The sequence below is a fragment of the Rhinolophus sinicus genome, chromosome 5, assembly GCF_057876585.1.
Source record: "Rhinolophus sinicus isolate RSI-liver-muscle chromosome 5, RSI-T2T, whole genome shotgun sequence".
NCBI lineage: Eukaryota > Metazoa > Chordata > Mammalia > Chiroptera > Rhinolophidae > Rhinolophus > Rhinolophus sinicus.
In genome coordinates this window covers 4,588,065-4,609,493 of record NC_142505.1, presented here as the reverse complement: position 1 = coordinate 4,609,493, position 21,429 = coordinate 4,588,065, and the positions used below count along the sequence as shown (strand labels likewise).

Genomic DNA, 21,429 nt, shown 5'->3' with positions numbered 1-21,429 from the left:
CCTGCTGATTTATGCGTTAGCCACGCAACATTTCCGAGGTCCTTCCCACCCCTCTCCCGGCCCCCAGGGGGCCTCGCCCCTATTTAGGGCAGCCGCCTCAGCACCATGGGGGGTGGGGGGGCAGGGAGGAGCCAGAGCAAGTCAGGACAGCCAGGTGCAGCCGGACCAGCAGCGCAGCTTCTGGACACCAGGGTGGTGTGCACGCAGCACGCTGGAGCCTCACTGCACATGCACGTGTCCGGACAGCTCGGCTGGGCTGGGACTCAGCAGACCCCGGTTTGAAGCTCAGCTCCAGCACGCTCAGGGGGGTGGCCCATAGGGTCCCATCTGTAAGATGGTCCCAGTGGCACCTCCAGTGATCGATGGGGATTAAGTGGCCTCACCCACACCCAGTGTATGTACTAGTGTGTACTGATAAAACACAACCAACGATTAGAGTTATTACCCAGCCCGCTGTGGTGGTGCAGCCCGGCCCTCCTGAGGCAGCGCCTGTGCCAGGTCACTGGGGCCGTCGTGGGAGCAGGTTGTCCCCAGCCGGCTCACTGAGCAGTTCTGTTGTCAGTTAACGTGCCATCCTGGAGAGGAGCCGGAGCACTGACGACATCGGGCCATTCTGAAACACAGGTGAGCAGCGTTCCCTCTGCTCACCTGTCTGCAAATGCAGCTCCCTCAGGAACACCTGGGCAGAACTTGTACTAACAAAGGAAGGGCAAGCTGTATTTCGTCAGCAAACTAGGTGCCTTGCAGCTAAGGCCTTGTTTGGTCTTCTTAACCCACCTTCCTTCGGAAGCTTCTTGGGTTTCTAGTTTTCAAGAGTAACTTAGTCTGCTTATCAAAGTAAGAGCTGGGTTTTGTCCTGAACTTGACCGCTGTAGATAATCAGGCTGCTGAGGGTCAGCTGGGAACCACACATTCGATCTTTTACCTGCAACCTGCCCACTGTGCAGCATTTGATTTCTTCAGGCAAAGATACCCTCATTTACCACTTACTCAGGTTCAGTCGCAGGGCCATCAAACCATCAATGATGGCCTCACCAATTCTCATTGCAGTTGGTACCGGAGAAAAGCCAAACAGTCCTAAAATTACTCACATGAGGGTGTGTAGCACATAAATTACCGAGGACATTTCATTGCCGTTCGTGGTTCATAAACGTTTGCTTCTTATAAGGGCTGTCACCCAAACTCTACTTGATAACCCCAACATTCAAGTTCCTGGGGCGAGAGGCCACTCAGCGTTTTTTCTCCTGCCCTGAACTAAGGGCTAAGTGAGGTCACTCTGTAGTCACATTTCTCTGAAAGGACAGCCTTGTCTGCGGCCCGAGACGACAAATCAGGCTGCATGTGCTCCTAGAGGCGCTGGAGTTTAGGAGGAGGTTTGGCTTCCGTGTAGTCCCGCTGGTCCCAGTGCCACCCTGTCACACGAGCCGAGTCGAGGGACAAATCTACCAGCAGCCCCAGTATAATCATGATGGAATCCAACCGAGACCAGGGGCTACTCCCCAGACCGCCCGAGCCCTGGCGCTGGGCCGTGAGCATGGTGGAGGACGCGGCAGCACACAGATGGGTCACTGTCTGCGGCCGACGGCATGCAGGAAGAACAAGAGCGGCAAGTGTGCCCCGCCTGAGCATCTAAAGACACGCAGCATGGTTCAACTGAAGAGGGAGGAAGACACAGGAATTTTCCACAGGAGGAATTCTTGGAGTCAGGATGCCCACTCTGACTTTTCTTAGCAACAGCATGCCAACAGCCACGACGTCTTCCCGTCTTAGAAGGGTAGGAAACGATCCATGCTGGCGTCAGCTGTCAGCCTGGCTTCCTGGCTCACTGCTCTCTGTCTATCCGGTCCTGCTGTTGTCCCCTCCTGCGTGTTCCTCTCACTTCTACTTCCCAATGGACGTGTGAGGCGGTGTTAACTCTGGGTGCTGACGGCGACCCAGGTCAGGGAAGTCCCACGGCTTGCCCAGGGTTACACAGCTGGAAAGGAGCAGAGCTAGAGCCCAAACCTTAGATTTTCTGCCCCCAAATCCATTCCTCAGGTAGGATGGCTTCATGGTGCTTCAGCCTGGCCCTGGCTTCCACAATATTCGCAATGAAAGGACAGAAAGGATGACCCAAAAGAGAGAGAAGAGAACTTACGATCTTCTATTATGTTTAAAAATAAAAATTAATTTGTGGGTGAACATCTCGCTGCTAAGTTCTCAACTCTGAGACAGAGCTTCTGCAAATGGTCCTTCTTTCCCTCCAGCGATGGCAAGAAAGGCACAGCTTCTGTTTACAGAGGGAGGGGTGGCCTCCCTCCACACCCCATCCTTCCCAGCTGGGCAGATGTCCTCTCCAAGTTGACTGGGGCTTCTAAGAACCCTTCTCAAAACTGAGTCTATGAAGCAGCTGTTGGTTTTTTTGAGATGAAAACCTACGTGCCATCCCTGATCCCACTGTCTGCGAGGACTTGTTTTTGGGCAGCAGTGATGCTGCCCCACCTTCTCCGAGACAACCTGCTTCTGTTGGGCTGTCTTTCGGTGGCTGTGAGCTCACAGGTCTTCAGGCTGTCTGGGATCTTAGACAGTGGGTTAAAGGAGAGCTGAGGGACATTTACACACCCCCAGCTTCTGCCACTAGGCAGGAGGGTTTTCCTGAGGACACTGGTCCCAGAGAGCCTGCCTCAGTGATTTCTTTTGGGAGGTAAGAGGAAGGTGAGCCCCCAGCCGACTTTCCCTGCCATCTCACACTGTTCTCTCGCTGAGCCTTCTGTGCCTTAATGCTGGCATACCTGCAGCCTCCCAGGTTGGCTTGTCAGCGAGATCACCCGGGAGGGGGCCGCCCCCTTAGGGAGAAGGACTAGGTGGGTCCAGGTGGGCGTGCAGCCTGCTCCAGGCAGCTCCAAGCTCCCATGGGGTGCCAGGACCCCTGAATGATTCGGCTGAGAACCCCCAGGCCTAACCTGCCATGCTGGAGTCCCCAGCCGGGTATCACATGGCTTCCAGACCAGATGTCACTGAAGAGTGTTTTCTTGCAGCCGGGGATCTAACACCCCTGAGCCCCCACTAAGCGCACAGGGGTGGGGGTGCTTCCTCAGCAACTTTGACATTCAGGCTTAGAAACTCTTTGATGATATAGATTTGTAGGTGTTTTGACAGGAAATTCTCAGACAAACCAAGAAGTGTGGAGGGGGAAGCCCACCGTGGGCTGGGGGTTGGCTGGGGGCAACTTCTGCCTCTTAGCACTCATTGGGGGACTGCTCAGGAGGCCCCTTTACATCCTCACAACTGAGACAGAACCCGGAATTGTGCCAGAGTCCTCTGTGACCGTAAAGGAAGGTGATTACCAAAAACCTCCGAACTGGCTCCCGAAGACTGAAAGATGGGGAACAAACACTTGAGAGAAGAACACAAAGTGAGGGGGGAAAAGGAACACGTGACAAGGGTGAAAGCCACAGGCCACCTCTTCTAAACCCTAAGAAACTGGATGCAAAGGAAAGTCACTGTGTGTGGATGCAGACAGGTGTGTGTCAGCAGGAACGCGGGGAAGGTATGGTTTCACCTGGCAGTTTCAACAACTGGAAGAAAAGAAAGGACCTGAGGACGTCAGTTGGGGTGTCCTGACCCCCGAGATCTTACCTGTGACACTTTCCGAGTCCCTAACCCCTCAGAAACAGATGCTGCTCCCACCTGCCGGGCGGGCAGGCACTGTGTCCTCACACACTAATTACGGAGTCGCTTCCTACTCATTAAACCTGGCCGTGCCTCTCAGCCCTGCTTCTTCTCACCTCTTCCTGGGCAAGTCACTCAGCCAGAAGCTGGGTGTCACCTGTCAGAGAGGAGACCCATCCCCTGAACTCTGGAACTCGGTCTTTTCCTTCCCACTTCCCAGGCTCATTTTTCGCTCCTTTCCCTCTACTAACCGATGACCCTGTCTCCTTACCCGTCTCTCCTTCAAACCCCTTTTAAAAGTCATCTCTGCGGTGAAACCTCAGCCCTTTCTCCTCATCCCCGAAGTTTTCACTTATTGGTTCCGCACGTGGGGTATAATTTTAATGCTCAAACCCAGTAATAGACGTGAAGGAGCTTTACAAACCGCAGAGGGCCAAACACATGTAGGCGGTGAGGAGTCCGTCCCCTCAGTATTCACACCCCCAGTGTCCCCTGAGCATTCACTCCTCCAGTGTCCCCTCAGTATTCACACACTGTGTCTGCGTCGTGCCGTCTGTTACACTCTCAATACTCAAAGCGCAGTGTCCAGACCAGCAGCTTCGCAGCCCTGGGAGCCGGAGGGACGTGCAGGCCGCAGCCTGGCCAACGCCCGCTGAATCGGAACCTGAGTCCTAGCAAGGTCTCCAGGTGATTCACACGTACATTCAGATTTGAGACGCACAGACTCCGACTTGCAGGACCTCGCGGGGACCAACAGCACAGTATCCCCAGAAAGCCCTCCAGGACACTGAGAGGCCGCCGAGCCGGCGTCACACGGGTGTTTGAAAACATTGTCATGTGATTGCCTGAGACCTGCTGGCAATAAAACCGACAGTCTGCCCGCATCCAGGCGTATGAATGATACTTATATGAACAGACCTCACCTGGGGTCTCTGCACATAAAAAGCTTTACAATCACATCTGCGTGGGGAACACAGAAGAGCTCGTTTAGGAAAGCGTGACTGGGCAGAGTGCCCGAGTCCTCAGTAACTGGGAATCTTTTTAGTCACTCATGACCCCTCCTCCCCCAGAGAGCTTCGCGGGCGACCCTCCTCACTCCAAAGCACGCCCCTGAACGGTTTAATGACAGGCAGAAACCGCAGGTATGAAGGGACCCCCCAGCACGCGTTGGGGGCCTCCACAAAGCCCTGCCTGAGAAGGGAGCTCTGAAGGCCCGGGCAGCGTCCCCCCTCCTGGGACACGCGCTCACGCTCCCCGTCGGCACAAAAGCGAACTGGAACTCACATCCCTCCATCCTGTGCTCTTCCTGAGGAGCAGCAAGCGGCCCTGAAAGGCGGCTGGGTCCAAACACGTCAGTCACACTGAACCCTACCAGGCGATCATTTTATAAACATACCTCTCAGAGACCTGGTCTTAAGGCAAACAGCCCCCCAAAACAACAACAAAAGCATCCATTGGCAGGGAGCGAGGCGGGGCCAGCGGAGGGAGTCAGGCCACCCTGGCAGGTCTCGGTTAAAACCCCCGGCCCAGCTCAGGTGGCGTGCTAATCCCACGGAGACCCAGTTTCCAACCCTTTAACACGGAGATGACACTGCGTGTCTGGGGCTTCTGAAGGTCACTTGGGAGGACACACAGGGTCTCGAGTCCAGTGCCTGGTCATGATAAATGGCATCAGACGTGACGCTGCCATGTGACCTCCCCGCTGGCTCCCAGGCTGGCGGGGACCCGTGCAGCTCACCTGGATCATCTCAGCCACGTAGCTCTCGGGCCCCGTGTACTCCGTGGAGTCCTTGACCTTGACCAGCACGATGAAGCACAGGTAATGCCACATGTTGTGTTCTTCTTTGATGTGCTCTTCAAAGGTGACAGTCTTGTTGTCAAACTTGTCTCTTTCTAAGCCTGAAAAGACACAGAAAGCCCCCAACCCCAAGTGAGCAGCCATGAGAAGAAAAACCCACTGCAGAGCTGTCTGAGGGGGCTGTGGCTCCACGCCTTTCTTTGTAGAGTTGGGGTTCTGGTGGCCCCTCAATGCGGTCACTGCTACATCATAGCAGGAATGCACGGGGGGGGGAGGGGGAGCCAGAGCGACTGGGCTTTGAATCCCACCCCTGCCACTTGCCAGCTCTCCACGTGCCGGCTGCCTTGCAAGGAACGGGAAGACTGCCGCTCTGCTCAGGTGCGGTTGGGGGCCACCTGAGCAGGGGTGTGACACGCTCATGAACAGCAGGCAACCAGTGAGTGTGAGGTCCCCTCTCCCAAGTAAATGCCAACACATAGGCATGTTAAAAAGTTTTGGAGGGGCAGAATAAGGACAAAAAGATCTCTGAACACATTTTGAACTGGAGCTGGTAAGTTTATATTTTGCAGAGGTCTGGGTGAGCAATTCTGACACTAGTTTCTATGTAGCCTCAGACTGAGCAAATAAATAAATGAGTACATATGGAGGTTAATGGAGCCAGATTTCTTCCTGTCACAGAAGAGAGCACCAATATATAAAGGGAGAAAGACAGAATAAACGTTGTAAAGCTGAACTGGAATAAGAGGCATCAGTACAAAGTCTTCCTTTTTCATACAGGTAAGGAAACCGGTACAGAGGTATGTGTGTGACAGCTGTGTGCACACACACGCACATATACACAGACATGTATCCTTTAAATCTGCACCCTAATAAACCAGTGGGAACGAGCACACCTCGTCCCTCAGTCAGACCTTCTAGCTACCACTCTGTACTGCAGGGAACCAGGGCTCCTCGGAGAAATGCTGACAGCAGGGCAGGGAAGGTGCCTGGTAAGCCTGAGCCGGCAGCATCTTACGGTGTTAAAACACTAAGGAAGTCCATTAGGAAACGATGGCGCCATGACCAAACACAGCAGCCAGCTTGCCACGCGCTCACTGGGGGCACTGGGGGCACTCTGAGCATCAAAATAAATCATGACAGTGAAAGATCATAACCCACTAAAATAAAAACCTATTCATCTATGCTGTTAAAAATACAAACATATAACATCCACATCCACAGGTGGGGAGAAGAGAACGTTACTTTTTAAAAATAAAAAGCCAAGAAATGTAGGAAGAATAATACGCAAATCAGCATTTGGTGACTATCATGATAAGAGACTCAGGCAGGAGTCCTCAGAGGGTGCTAGAACGAGCAGGTTCACGTGTACTTTGAGGAATAATAAGATATTTACGTCGTCTCAAAGTATCTCCCCATAAAATGGCTGTTAACTGCAAAGAGAAAGACAGTAACTGCACAGGGGGGAGGAGACCTGGCAGACGCCACTTTCCCCGAGTGAGTCTGGTTAAGCAGCAGTGACGGGAAGCTGGCAGCCGGGGCCTCATGTGACGCCCTGAGGCCACCACTCGGAGGTGCCTGTAAAAAATACATAACCTCCATCTCCCCGTGGGGATGCATCAGACAAACCTGACCCAAGGGACATTCTACAAGATAAGTGACCTACATTCTTCAAAAACGTAAGGGAGGCTGAAGAGGCCTGAGGCCTACATACAGCACATGACCCGGGACTTTCATTTGCTGTAAAGGACATTCCCGGGAGAAAGGGTAACTTCTGAATGAGGTAATAGGATGGTGTCTCTGTTCATTTCCCAATTCTGATAATTATACTGGAGACATGTCAGAGAAGCCTCCTGTTTTGGGAACTATATACGAAAATATTTAGGGGCTGTGTTAGCTACTCCCAAACTGCTCAGAAAAATTGTGTGTGCGTGTGTGTGAATACAGCCAATGGTGTAAAATATTAATATTGGGGGAATTTGGGTGAACAGTATATAGAAATTCCTTGTACTATTCTTATGATTTTTCTATAACTCTGGAAATTATGTCAAAAAAATGCTTTAAAGGGTTTTAAACGGGGCAAAAACAGTTTTAAATGGAAAATGTCATCTGAGCATGCGTACCAGCAGGAAATGTATATGCTTAGTAAGTGTATTACGGACAATCCTGAACCCATCCCTCAGCTCCCAGAGGACCTCCTTGGTGGCGCCCCCCATGTGGGCGTTCCCTACGCACCCCCAGCCCCTGACTGCAGGTCTGTCCTAGGAGCATCACATAAACGAGCTCCCCTAAGTCCCACCGCAATGCGGAAGTATACTACTGCACCCATTTCACAGATGAGCAGGGCAGGTTCAGAGAAGCGAAATGACTAAACCAAGGCGGCGCGGCGAGGACGTGGCAGACGCTTACTCAGAACCCGTCTGACTCCCGACTCTGGCCACACACGCTCGCTCTGCGAGGGGCCTCTGTTCACGCGCAGCTCGGTACCGGCTGCGGCGACGGCCTCCCCTGCAGTCGCTGAGGCTGGGGCCCAGGGACACTCGGTGGCCCAACGAGACCCCGAGATGCACTCATACCAGACGGTCAGCGATCCCGCGCCTGCTCCCGGAGCCCCGTGCCTTAGACAGACTGGCCGCTGCGGCGCGGGCCCCTCGGCACCCAGTTACTCCCAGGAGAAGCCCCAGGCCCCGGGCGAGCCCGGCTGCCGCACGCACCACAGATGAAGCACGTGGTCTTCAGGATCTCCTCCTTCTTCTGCTTCTCACTCCTCAGGTCCGCAAAGGTGTCGATGATGACCCCGAAAATGAGGTTGAGGACGATGATGATGACCATGAAGAAGAACAGCAGGTCGTAGATGACTCTGGCGGCGAAGAGGGGCTCCTGGGGAGAGGGGCGCCGTCAGGCAGGCCGCCCAGCGCCCGCGGTCCGCAGGGCCAGGCGCACGGGGGCGGCTCCCTGCACCCCCGTCACACGTCACACCTCGTGGCACAGCCTGACCCCGGCAGTAGCCCTCAGTCAACTTTGGCCCAAGTGAACTAGGGCGTCAGACTCGAGAAGCCACAACCGCGGCTCTTCCCACGCCCGGGTCCACACTGTGACGTCACCGAGTGTCACGTGACCCGGGCAGAGCCGCGCTTCCTGGGCGCGGAGGGGCTGTGGAGCGTGTCCGGGGGGGCCACACCCAACCCCAAAGGGGACAGTCATTTAAGTGTGACTGGAGCACTGGCCCCTTGCAAGGTGTCCGAGTGACAGACCGAGAGGGAAGTGGCCCTCAGGGGGCTTTGGCCTGGAGCCCCCGCCCAGGCTGCCCGTGTGCCCCCGGGCTGTGCCCCCGGGCTGTGCCCCCGGGCTGTGCCCCCCCGGGCTGTGCCCCCCCGGGCTGTGCCCCCCCCGGCCTGTGCCCCCCCGGCCTGTGCCCCCCCGGCCTGTGCCCCCCGGGCCGTGCCCCCCGGGCCGTGCCCCCCCGGGCCGTGCCCCCCCGGGCCGTGCCCCCCCGCGCCGTGCCCCCCCGCGCCGTGCCCCCCGCGCCGTGCCCCCCGCGCTGTGCCCCCGCCGCCCCTCCCCCCGTGGGCGGCGGACGCGCACCTCTTTGGACGGCTTCCGGAGCACGTCGCCCACGCCGCCGCCGCTGCGCAGCCCGTGGCTCAGCACCGTGACGATGCACATGAGCAGCGTCTCGCACGTGTGCTCCTTGTCCTGCTCCGTCTCCTCGGCCGGCAGCAGCTCTGTGAACACGGCAAGCGGCAGACGCACGTGAGCGAAGGCAGGCCCAGCGCTCTGCGGCGGCCCCGGAAAGCCACCTCGCCCGCGGACCGACAGGGACACGGAACAAAAGGAAGGATTCCACGCATCACATGCGTCCTTTTGACAAGATGAAGGCATCTGGGGCGATTCTGTTTTCATCACTGCCCCTTGCTAGTTCCCCGAGCGTCTCAGAACTGCCCTGTCCTCTCTTAATTCTAAAATGTGCCCTATTCGTTGCAGATTTTAAACTCTAGTCCCAGCTCTGACTAGGCTTTTGACCTGAAGTTGCTTAACACTCTGAGGCATGAGCCTGTCTCTGCACTCGGCTGAGGGTAATGCCACCGGACCCAGGCTCCTCACTGGGGCGCTGTGAGGGCTAAAGCCAGTCTTACAGCACCTCCTCTGGACAAATCGCTTTACATCGGAGGCTGTCCATTCTCACTGGTGTTTGGAGACAGAACCATGCCCTGCTGCCTGCTGTGTTCTTTCCTCCAGCTGCAGTGACAAGCTGCAGTCTTGCTAACATAAAACACTGATCTCGTCCTATCACCCGCTTTCAACAACTTCCAATCATCCTTTGGATGAAGGTTAACCTCCTTAGCCTGACATGGAAGACCCTTCATGATCTGGCCCTCTACTGACCTCGCTGGCTTCATTTCTTGCTACTCTTCTTCCTCCTAATCAGTATCTCCCTAAGCCTGCTGTACTCACCCCTCCAAGCCTGCAGACAACAGTATTCCCTCTAACTGGAATACCTGCCCCTCTTCCTTCACCCAAGATTCTGTTTTAGTTTAGCTATCACCTCTTCGGTGATACTCTTACTCCAATATTAGGCCAGGTGCTTATCTTCTGCCTACCACCCTTATTCCCAGCATTTAGCAACTCTCAAGTAATCCCCCAACTGCCTGCCTGCCTGCCTCCCCCCATATTACGGTATCTTAGAGGACAGCACGGTCTCTGGCTACAGTGGGCACTCAGGGAATACTGGATGAATCCCATGGTGCCTTCCTTTCCTTTCCTTTCATCTCCCTCCACTCTCCCAGCCTTTGCCACTGGCCTTGCTTCTGAGCAGCGACTTTGCTTTCATCTGATTCCAACATCAAGGGTCGCTAAGCCTGGCACTAACGTGGGGCTTCAGGCTACGAGGTCCTACCTTGTCGGGGAGCAGGAGACGAGCAGTTCTCCCCCGTCTCTACCCTACACACGTCAGAGTACAGGAACTCGCTTGCCAAACTCTCGCCGGCTTCTGGGAGAGAGAAGGAAATTTCATGATGCACAATCTGAGAGCAGATGGTTAAAATGTTTGAAGTCCCCGATTCACGGCTGATTAAACAATTCTTTACACAAATAACACCCTACAATCCTGCACATAAATTCCAAGTAGAGATGCAGTTTACACTTTCATTTGGTGATCTTGGATGGGAGAAAAGCCTGAAGTGTCAATTCCTGGAGGCTTACTAGAAACATTGCACTTAAATAGCACCTCTCCAACTTTCAACAGTTGAAACTCTGACAAACATGGCTGAACGTGTGAACGCCAGCAAGGTTTACACCAACTTTGCACAGAAGCGTCGGTGAGCATTAGCACAAATCCATGGGCTGGACCAGTTTAGTTCAGACCCTGGGATGGTCGGAACACATGCCATTCCATGTCAGCGTGGAGGCTGGAGTGGAGTGCTGGGAAGGAGGAAAGGCCGCCTGGCTTAGTCTCAGTGATTCTAGTGTGCTCAGTGGACTTAGGGTGCCCAGCTAACTGATGAAAAACCAGTAATATTTCACTGACCAGTGTCAGATATTTTAATTGAGGGGAAAAAAGCACTCAAGTATGATTTCTTTTTTCATTCTCACAATTGGATGTGTTCTCTGTTCTTGCTTTATACAAACATAGCACAAGCCCACTGTAAAACCTGCATGTAGTCAGAAAGCCCTAGGGATGGCCACTGCTAGCAGTCGGAGGGTCCATTCTCCCATACTCTAAGAGACATGTGAACTTTTTAATTAAAACACACACACACACGGGTCCTCCTGTAGCTAGTCTGCGGTTTTCCACCTTATCTTGTGGGCATTTCCCAGGAAGGTTTATGAAGATGCACCACATGTGCAGGGTCCCCGTGGGTGGCCCCAAACCTAGCGAACCACTGTCTCACGTTCAGGCTGCTCATTCTCTGGTGTCAGGGAGAGACTTATTCCACGAAGGCATGGTTCCCTTCAGTTCAGTTATAATCAGGAAATGTTCTTTTAACATTAAAAAAGGCGAGACGTTTCGACACCCACCTGGGAGAGCTGTTTCGTTGGGCAGCCTGTCTACTTCCAAGATGAAATCGTCCTTGAAGAAAAGATAGCCCACGATGGAGAACAGGTACACCAGGATCAGAGCCAGAACTGCCGTCAAGATGATGGACCGTCCATTCCGGGTGACGCTCTTAATCACATTAAGCAGAGTCTCTTCTCTGTACACTAAATCAAAAAGCTTGTAGAGCAAACAGAAAGAAGATGGGACACTTTCAGAGGCCTCTGACACACAGACATCACTGTCCTGTAATGAAAGCTTGCTGTACGGGCACTTACCCTTCTGGAAACCCCAAAAGCAATATATACTGCTAGCCTACCACTTTTCACATGCCTTCTTCACAGTGAACAGTGAGATGGGAAAAGTGAGGAAAGATAAACAGAAAAGGCAGGCGGGAAAGCAGAGCGATCTCAGGGGCACATAGACAGGTGAGCGGTCCTAGCACTATAGAAAGTACAGGGTCGTACCAGTGAGTTTCAGGAAACAAGGGCGAGGAAAGTGACAAGGTCCTGGCAGGCTCCATTCAGGCCGTGGGGACTGAGTCTGAACTAAGGACCAGCCGCCCTGGGTATCAGGCTCACCCGCCTGGAGCTCAGGGCCCCATGGAGGCCAGTGCAGGGAGCAAGGACTCCCGAGTTAGACAGAGGTTCATATCTTAGCTCAGCGACCTGTGGCCAGTGGCCTGGGCTAGGAATTTCCCTCCCTCCCACCCCGAGCCTCAGTTTCCTCACCTGCAGACTGAAGGACAAAGAGTTATTGTAAAGAATAAACAGATGATGTACATAGAGCACTTAGCGTATGGTCATACTTATGTGCTAAGTACACGGTAGACGACAGATCATTATCATTAACTTCCTGATGAAGAACGGTCACACAAGTAGTCTGTGGCAGGTACAATGGTGGCAGTGACACACCAGGAAGCCGAGGCCCTTCTTACCCCCTGGTGGAGGCCGAGGCCCCTGCAGTCACGGTGTGCTCACATCTTGGCTTGCCCTCTGCTAAGAGGCCTGCCCTTTGCAAGAAGGTGGCTTCATGGGGGACGGAGGTCCTTACAGGTACAGCCCCGACAGCTGTGCTGACATCTGGGCCTCCCCTGGAGGTGCTGCCCCACTGCAGCTTTGCACACAGCCAAGTGAGTCAGGGGACAAGGCTGAATCCTGACTGCTTTGCTTTTCATTTGTCGCAAGATGTTGAACGCATCTCTGGGCCTCAGTTTCCTCGTCTGTAAAACCAGTGGCCTGAACCTGCTGATGTCCCCGTCCCTCCCGACGTAGAATTTTAAATCTGAGTTCATTTTCTGGTCCATGAGCCCTTCTGCCTCCGCAACACCTGTCTGTGCCTGAGACCAGTGGGGACAGCACCCGGTCAAGGAGGAAACTTACACGGACGCGAGCGTGTAGTCAGCAGGAGAGCACAAAAGGCTAATGCAGCTTTTAAGGCTGGTGAGATATTTCCCAGCAACACACCGCCGAGTCGCAAGTGACAGCCATGTCAGACAACAAATGACGCGTTTTCTGTGGGTGAACCACAGAGGTAACATGCCAGCCCTTCCCACCAATCATGGAAGTGACAGTGATTTTTTTCTTTTCACTCATTATTATTTCTGATTTCAAAACAATGGACATGCATGACTTTATAAAGGAAAAGCGTTCTTCTAATCAGAAAATTACACAAGCTCCATGGGGAGAACTTTGAAAACACAGAAACGCACAAAGAAAAACAAAAACCACGAAGAACCCCGCCATCTATAGACATCTACTCGAGAAGTTATTTCCTTCCAGGCTTACATTTGAAAAAATGTAATATATGCATACGTACTTTTACAAAAATATTGTGCCATCATACTGGCATGTAGTCAGCCTCGTTCACCAAGCAATCCTGAGCACATTTATGTCAAAAATGACCACCTAGTATTTCACTGTATGGAAAAGCCACCGTTTAGTTAACTAATTATCTTTTCTTTTTTTTTTTTACAGTCAAGATGTTTTCAATTATATGTCATTAAAAACAATACTGTGATGAACCCTTCTGTACTTGCTTCTACACAAACCTGCCCAGTTCTCTCTTTTTGGTGAATTTCCAGAATGGAGTTGCTGGGTCGGATGTTATAATAGACATGTTACCCCACTGCCTTCCAGAAAAGTTGGAGCCGTTTACACTCACCACTGCGGGAACCGATGCCCAATTTAGCCCACACTCACTAGACCTGGCCACGGCCACGCTCCTGAACACTTCCCAATGTCACAGGTACAATGGGAGATCACAGTTGTTTTAATTAGCATGTCTTTGTTTAGCCTCGAGGATGTACATTTTCCCAGCCTTTCTGTCTGGATTTCTCCTTTTGTTACCTGCCTGTCTATGAACTTTGCACATTTTCATCTTGGGGTGTTAATATTTTTCTAAGGACACAACTTGAATGCAGACTTGAGACCAGGTTCAGTCAGTGTCAGGGGCCCCAGCCCTCGTATGAGGCCCCCATCACCCACTCTCCATTTCTGGCCTGTTGGAGTGGAGCTTTCATATCTGTGAGATGTGGGTTTTCCCTGGAGGTCTCGCTCCAGTGCCTTCTGCCACAGGCTTTCCTTATTTGTGTAATACTTTGAATGATTTCAGTATTTTGTCTGTGGTTCTCAACAGACGTGGCAAATACTGCATTTGACACCAAAAGAAACACGTCACTTGAGGTCGCAGACAAGTCAAGAACCAGATAGCTTAGCAAACCCCGGATGCTCATGAGAGGCGTCCAGCCAGTCTCATCTGGTCCTGTTAAGTTTTCTAAAAGTGAGTAGAGCCCTAGTGATGTCATCGGAAGCCCCGAGTCAGCCACTCCTGTTGCTGTGACAGATGAGATCTGAGAGCAAACCGTGATGGGAAATACCAGTTGTCTGAAGCCGGGGCTTTTCCACAAGCTCAGGTGAAAGGCGGTCAGGGCTAGGCATCAGCAGAGCTGGGCTGCTCCCCGTCTCGGCGGGACTTGGGGCAGGTTCCCTAACCTGACCACACCTCCGTTTCACTGCCTGTCGTGTGCAGGTATCATCTACCTCAGAGGTAGCTGGAGAGAGTATGAACGAGCACACAGTGAACACTCAGTAATGCGAGTACCTTATCTTCAGGGCTGGGAGGCCCAGGAGGGCAGGGATGGTACTGGTTTGTCTCACCGTGACAGCCCCCACATTTGGCACTGGCACTGGCTGGCGTTGCTAATGACCCAAGGAAGGGGGTGTGAATGAACAGAAAGGAAATGAAGCTAGCTGGATGGAGACTGTGGGAAAAAGCGGACTCTCCCAGGGAGAGATGGCACTGTCTGTAAGGGACCCTCCTGTCTCTTGGGAGAGGCTGCCGCCCAGACTGCCTCCTGCCTGTAGACTCGTGTCTCTCTGCCTCACACATCGGAACCCCATCCAGCAACATTGCTGCAAAAAGGCTCAGAACATACTGAGCCCTAAGATTTCTGATATAGAGCGACCAAAAGAGGCCACACAAATAGCGATCACAGGTACGGCCAGAGACTTCTTTGCCTAAAACCTCGAAGGCCACTCGCCTCAGCCTGCCAACGTCCCTGCCGAGGAATGAGCTAATAATCCTGCTGACCCGAACAGGGACAGCTGGTGGGGTCTGGATGGGGACAGGGGGGAGAGGCGTCGACAAAGGCAGCAGGGATAGCTCGCAACAGCTAAGCACGGACGGTGTGGCGGTGTCATCCCAAGACCCTGGCATACACAGCTGCACATATAATCCCTACGACAGCCCTGTCGGGGTCACACGTCCTCCTCCTGGTTTTGCAGTCGGGGAAACTGAGGCTCAGAGCAGCTCGGTAACCAGCCCAGAGCCCACCTGAGAGCACCACCCTGAAGAGCTTTCCTCCTCCCCCTTTTGTAAGTCTCTCGTCTTAAGACCTTGATCGTTATGTTATCCTTACATTTTCATACTGCTCATCCCTTGAGGGATGGTTCTGCTTGCAGACAGGTCCATGTTACGCTTCATATCGTATGATGTAGTACAAGGAAATGGTTTCTATGTACAATTAGAGTCCCTCTAATGACAGGAGAGTACACAGATATTTGGTCTGTAATTTAAAAATAAAAATGACCGTTCAGGAGGAAGGGGACGGGCACAACTCGTTTGCTAGGCTCTCAAGACACTAACCACTTGGCTCACATTGGCACACAATGACTTCTACTGAAAAGGTGTCCTGGACAAGGAAACCTGTCAAGCCCCTTGGCACAGGTCCTGGGAGTTTGGAATAGCTCCTGCGCTTACTGTCACTCCATGTTTTCACTGGAAAACGGAGCCCAGCGGAACTGTAAGAAGACGATAGTCTCAAAAACACTCTCCTTGGTAAGCACTGGCTGAGTCTAAGAAATAAAGACAAACACAGGCGCACATCTCCTGCTGTGGCATGTCTGTCACGAACAGTAAACGGAGCGTGACCAGTGCCACCTGGGCACCTGACGGCTGCCCAGCTGCCTGGTGGCTTCCTGTCCAGCTCCCCCAGACGCCGCGGACGGGGGGCGACGACCCTGATACACCAGGCACACCCATCGCCATTACAAGGAGGGCTCGGGGCCGAGAGGGAGGACACTGTCCTGGTTCTCAACGAGGAGCATCTGTGGACACCAGGAACTCACCAGCAAACTGTAGAAGAATTCGTGGACGAACAGCCCCATGGCGCAGATGAGCAGATACAGCAAGTGGTACAGGAACTCGACGTCCAGGATCATGGCTCGGTAGCCCCTGGTGAAGGTCCCGCAGTTGCCCACAAAGCTCATGAGAAAGATGATTTTATTGCAGACCTGGAGCAATGAGAAGGACAGTCACCTAGGCAGGACTATACCAATCTCCAGACACTCCGTGAGCGCGAAGGGCGATTCGTGGTCACACGTGTGTCAGTAACTGGCCCCAAACGAAGCTTCCTCTGGAGCCAAGTGCCCACCGGACCCGCCAAGAACCATCTTGCGGAGCTAAGTCATTTTGTTCCTTTGCTTTTCAGGCATGTTAAAGGTTATGGGCAGTCGAATCACTTCATGTACAGCAGCGACCAAGTGGCATTCATATATGACAAAAACAAAATTAGCATGTACTGAAATGATGATTTCCAAAATGAGGTATGAATCATTTCTAACATTCTTATATGAGTTGGTCAAACACAGAAGCCACCTCACTCCATGAGCCCTGTGATGGGTGTGAGGAAAAGCGTTTCCTGAGTATCTGTGACGCTCTAGGCATTAGAGGGTTACAGCTCAATGAGAAGCAGCCCGTTCTTGACGCTCATCTGCTGTAACTTCACCAGGAAAATGAGATTTTTCTTGGGGGGAAAAAGGGACTTCAGGATGATCAATTCCCCTGCCCCTTCTGGGAACAAGTTCTTTTCCTCTGGGAAATTTCTTATCCGTCCTTGAGGTCCACGTGGGGCTCCAACCTGGCCCATCAGAGTATTATATGCCCCTGGCAATAGCGTTGGTTCTGGGACGGGCACACGACCAAGTGAAGCCCATGCGACCCACTGAGACCTTTCCTCGGACGGCAGAAAATACCATTTTGTTCATCACCCCTGACCTTGACCCTGAGAGAAAGCCGGCAACCGTTCTGCCATCCCATGGAGCCTTCGAGAAGCACCAGTGCAGACCCAAGAGGGACAAGTGGGGCTGGGCCCTGACGCTACTGCCCAGGCCCCGGGCTTCAGTCACCCCTGAAGCCAGCCTCTCGATTTCTCAGTCACTCGAACCCAGACATTTCCTCCTTTGCTTCAAGTAGCGTGGATTAGGTTTTCCGGCACCGGCAACGCAAGGCGGATGTACCGTATGATGTAGCCCACCTGTGACAGAAACCCCATGCCTAGAAGTGTATCAATGTGCAGATACAAAAACTTGCATCAGGAGAAGGCTGGAGCGAAAGCTCTTCAGAGGCACTTAGTAAAAACCACCGTCTGCCACCCTCGCTAGCCTGGCCACTGGCTGGGAGGTTCTGCCAATTAATCTGGGGGTTCAGTGTGAGTGAGCTGCTCCACAATCAGATAAGTAAGGACACAGAGCATGTGTGGCTTTCTCAGACAGTACGCGTTCAACCCAGTAGGTGGTTAATTTTCTTTCTTTCTAACATTCTACACTTCACCAGTGTGGGCTCTTTCACGGGGTGAGAGAGTACCACTGACGCGGAATGAGCTGCATTGATGCAGCTGCAGAAAAGAAAAAAAAAATGGCCACGCTCTGGCAGACATTCCAGTCGCTCTAACATGCCCAGGCTCCTGCGTCGTCACGACAGAGCAGTCGGCTCCCCTTTCACCTCTGCCCTAGTTTTCTCCGCCAGCAAATCTCTCCTGTTTGTGGACTCAGTCGGTGGTCCCAACGTCCTGGTGACCCTGCTCGATCAGTCTTTGATCCTGCTCTTGGTCCCACCTTTCCACGTCTCCACAGGACTCTGCAGGGGCACCTGCGGGGTCTCCCAGATCCTACAGCAGGTCACGGCTCCCCCCCCCCAACCACTTTCCCCACCACCGTCCTGCTCCGCCCGCTTAGTTCTCCAAATTCCTTCTCTGTCCATAGCTAATCCTTCTTCTCCCCTATACGCCACGTGTTCCTCTTTTTAAATTCCCTCTAATTGTTTATTATAGTTATTTCAGCATTTTCCCCAAGCTAATATTGTTATAAATGGTAATTAATTGTATAATTTGAGCCTTTCTCCCAACTAATCTATGTTAAGAGACAACAGTGGGGCGATTCAAGGCCAGAGGAACAAAAGAATTAGACAGCCCATCCAAGACAACTTCTGAAACACTGAGTTTTCCTTTAATTTACTTGTTTATTCTCTTTTCCTTCTTAGGTGGCTTTGTCTCACTGCAGGTGACACTTACACTCCCTTCTGCAACACCAGTATGTCTCTGTCACTCTGATCATGCATTTGCAGAGGCCACAGCTATCATAACAGCTTGTCCTGTCACCTCAAGCCCAGTATGTCAACAATTTCAGTGTATTTCCACCCTGAAAACTAGGTCTTCGCACGACTTCATGTTAGTGGAAGGCATTATTCTCCTCCCAATTCTCTGTGACAAAATTTGCAGGTCCAGTTGCCCCCCCAATCAGACAGCACTATCTCCTCCGCCCCAGAAAGGGACCCAGATGGAGCCCTGGGTTGTCTTCAGGTGTGAGGCTCTAAGTCCACGCCCACCACTGTTACTCTCTCCTCTGCAGCGCTGACACCTGTACCTGCCTTCTTACCTCTCCCAGGCTTTGCACACCTAATGGAAAGCTCTGCTGCAGCCTCCATGGCCACCCTGCCGGTGGCCCCCCTCACTTGAATCCACACAAGCCACCACTAAAGGAACTTTCTCAAGAGTACTTCTTTGTATCTACCGTTCCTTTCCTCAAAAACACTTGAGCCATTTCCTGCTACTGGGTGCAGACGTTCCTGACCTATAGTCTGTACACTAATTCCAAGTGATACTTAAAAAAAACCCGAGCAAATCAGTTTGGGAAACACAGTGAGACCAGGTCCCTTCCTGGTCCCTTCCACAGCCCACACGGGCACGTGGAAAGGCTTTCGTTCTGTTGAAGCCAGCATTTCCCACACTGATTTGACCGTGGGCCCCCATGGCTCCCACCCACGACTTACCAGCTTGGAACTTGCTTCGGGAATGCTGACCTGGAGGATGAAGCCAAGTGCCGGATCCTGGAACTCAGGGCAGGTCACTCATCCAGGAAGCGGCCCTGCCCACCACTGCGTGAACCACGCAGAGCTGACCTGGCTCCCGCTGCGTGGGCCTGGGGGGCCCAGGGGCGAATGCTGCTGTCAGCCCGCTTCCTGGCCAGCACCTCTCCTGCCCTTAGGACACAGCTTCCCCCTGGCGTCCTCCCTGAGCTTGTCGGCTCGTTAGGGCCGCCCTCCCCTAAAGTCCTTGCTGCCTTTGCCTTCTGAAAGCCCATCTGGGCACAGTCACTGCTGCACTGCATCACTGTATTAACCTGAGTTTGCAACATGACTTCCAGTTTTGTACAGTAACCTCCAGCCTCCTCATGTGCTCACGGCAGAAACTTCTGGAAGGCATTGCCTCACACGTCCAAATCTCCTTCCTCTCACCAGGAAACCTCTCCAGTACATCTGCTATCTCATGTCAGCTGTCTCCACTTCCTCAGAATTCTCCCATCATCAGTTGGCTTCAGCTGTAGCAAAACGGCATTTCCGAAAGTCACCACTGACTTGGAAATCACTCCGGCTCTCTCCCAACCTCACTGCTGGCTCCCTCTCAGTTTGAATATTCCTCTCACGTCTCCTCTCTCCTGTGTGGCCTCACCAGCAGTGGATGCTGTTACTATTTGATCATTTGATTTACTGGCTAACATCTCCTGTCCCGGCACACCTATGATCAGATTGGCAAAACTAATTTAAATCTCAGCTGTTCCCTTCCTGCTGAAGGTCTGAGAGGGATATTCCCTAAAAGTGAGATCGGCCAGGCTTGGAAATGCATCGCGAGACTCCCTGTACTGAGAGGTGAGCGGGGTCGGCCCACCGGCAGCTCTGCCTTGCTTCTGCTATTTTAATAGTTGACCCACCCAGTATTTGTCGCCACGGAAAGCGCAGGCCACGGTTCTACCAGGGAGGGAGGCATTCCTAGTCTTGTGTCAACCATAAAGCAAGGTATCCATACTTACGTTGAAAGCTCCCAGGAGAAACAACGTGGGCTGCAGGCCAACGGAAAATATCAGCCGGAGAATCGTGGAGGCGATTAAGGCTCGGATGCCGTGGGGCTTGGGGAGCGCGATGACAATGGCCAGGGAGACGAGCATGGCCGTCCACAGCAGTCCCGACCAGTGCGGCTCCAGCGTCCCTGGAAAGACACGGTGGGGTGTCACAGCCCCATGGAGGACAGTGACCGATCCACACGGGCTTCGTCACACTTCCGGCTTTGTCAATCACCTCTGGCCTTGTTTGTCCCAACTCTCATCTCCAAATTGCTGCCCTGGACATAACGAGTCCCATCCCTGTTTCCACCTGCAAACCTTCACACACGGTCCTTCTACCTGGGAAATTGTCCCTTTCCTCGTCACCATAGGTCTGAGCTTAGACGTCACCTCTTCTGGGAAGCCCCCTGCATCCCCTGCCTCCTCAAAACACATGCCCGGCGCTCCGTCCTCCTCTGAGTTGTGTTCCCTGGTCATCACTACAGGATACTATTTTCTAGTGGTCATCTGGCACCCAGGAGGCACCCGTCAAATGATTGTTCAATAAGTAAGCTCATACATGTGTCACACGTCACTCTTAAGGGAGGTGAACCGCAAGCCTAAACTTCTAATTTCTATTGAAAGCGTGCAACGTGCAGGTCCTCTGCCTGAATCACATTTCTTCAAGGGAAGGGGAAGGCACCTTCCGTATCATTAGCATCATCCTACAATTAGATTAGCCTTGTAGTCAGAGAGCCGAGACCAGCTTCTGTCATCTCTTGCTATTGCAAGTTCTATTTACAGTGTCCCATGAGACGGCTTGGTTATATAACATGAACCAACATGGCTAAAAATATAGTTCTGTGAAACACTCATTAAAAAAAATAACAAAACCCTATTTCAAATGCTGTCACATTTTGAGTCGCCTTCAGATGTAAACAAGCAGTGCTCCATGATTAAGGCCACTTACATAAAGGAGTGTCACTTCTCCCAGTGCCGGGACTGCAGCACCACCCAGGAAGCAGACGCCCTTAGAGGTGACAGCTGTTCCCCAGCCTGTTGGCTGCCCGCGTCCATTTAGTCCACACTCGTTGTGACTCATTTTCTCTCGAACGTCAGTCCCCCCACCCCGGCTACCTAGTCTCCCCTTCTGATATCCTTCAGAGGAAACCTGATTAGAAATGGGCAGAGAGAGGCAGAAGCTCTTTGCAAATTCAGGAAGAAGTGGACACTGACCTATGTGTGTCACTTCCTGTGCTTTTAACAATGGGTAGATATCATATGAGCCCTTTATA

The 21,429-nt window shown here is 52.8% G+C and overlaps 1 protein-coding gene across 1 annotated transcript in view; it reads right to left on the bottom strand.

The window, feature by feature from the left end:
• The window catches only part of ITPR1 (inositol 1,4,5-trisphosphate receptor type 1), a 293,521-nt gene that overhangs the window by 20,367 nt on the left and 251,725 nt on the right, over window positions 1-21,429 (bottom strand). The window contains exons 54-60 of the mRNA XM_074312232.2: window positions 20,126-20,301; window positions 16,109-16,273; window positions 11,465-11,660; window positions 10,344-10,436; window positions 9,032-9,171; window positions 8,161-8,326; window positions 5,390-5,550 (exon numbers count right to left, since the gene is read on the bottom strand). Of these exons, the coding sequence (XP_074168333.2) occupies window positions 5,390-5,550; window positions 8,161-8,326; window positions 9,032-9,171; window positions 10,344-10,436; window positions 11,465-11,660; window positions 16,109-16,273; window positions 20,126-20,301 (1,097 nt within the window). The remainder of the gene's footprint in view (window positions 1-5,389; window positions 5,551-8,160; window positions 8,327-9,031; window positions 9,172-10,343; window positions 10,437-11,464; window positions 11,661-16,108; window positions 16,274-20,125; window positions 20,302-21,429) is intronic.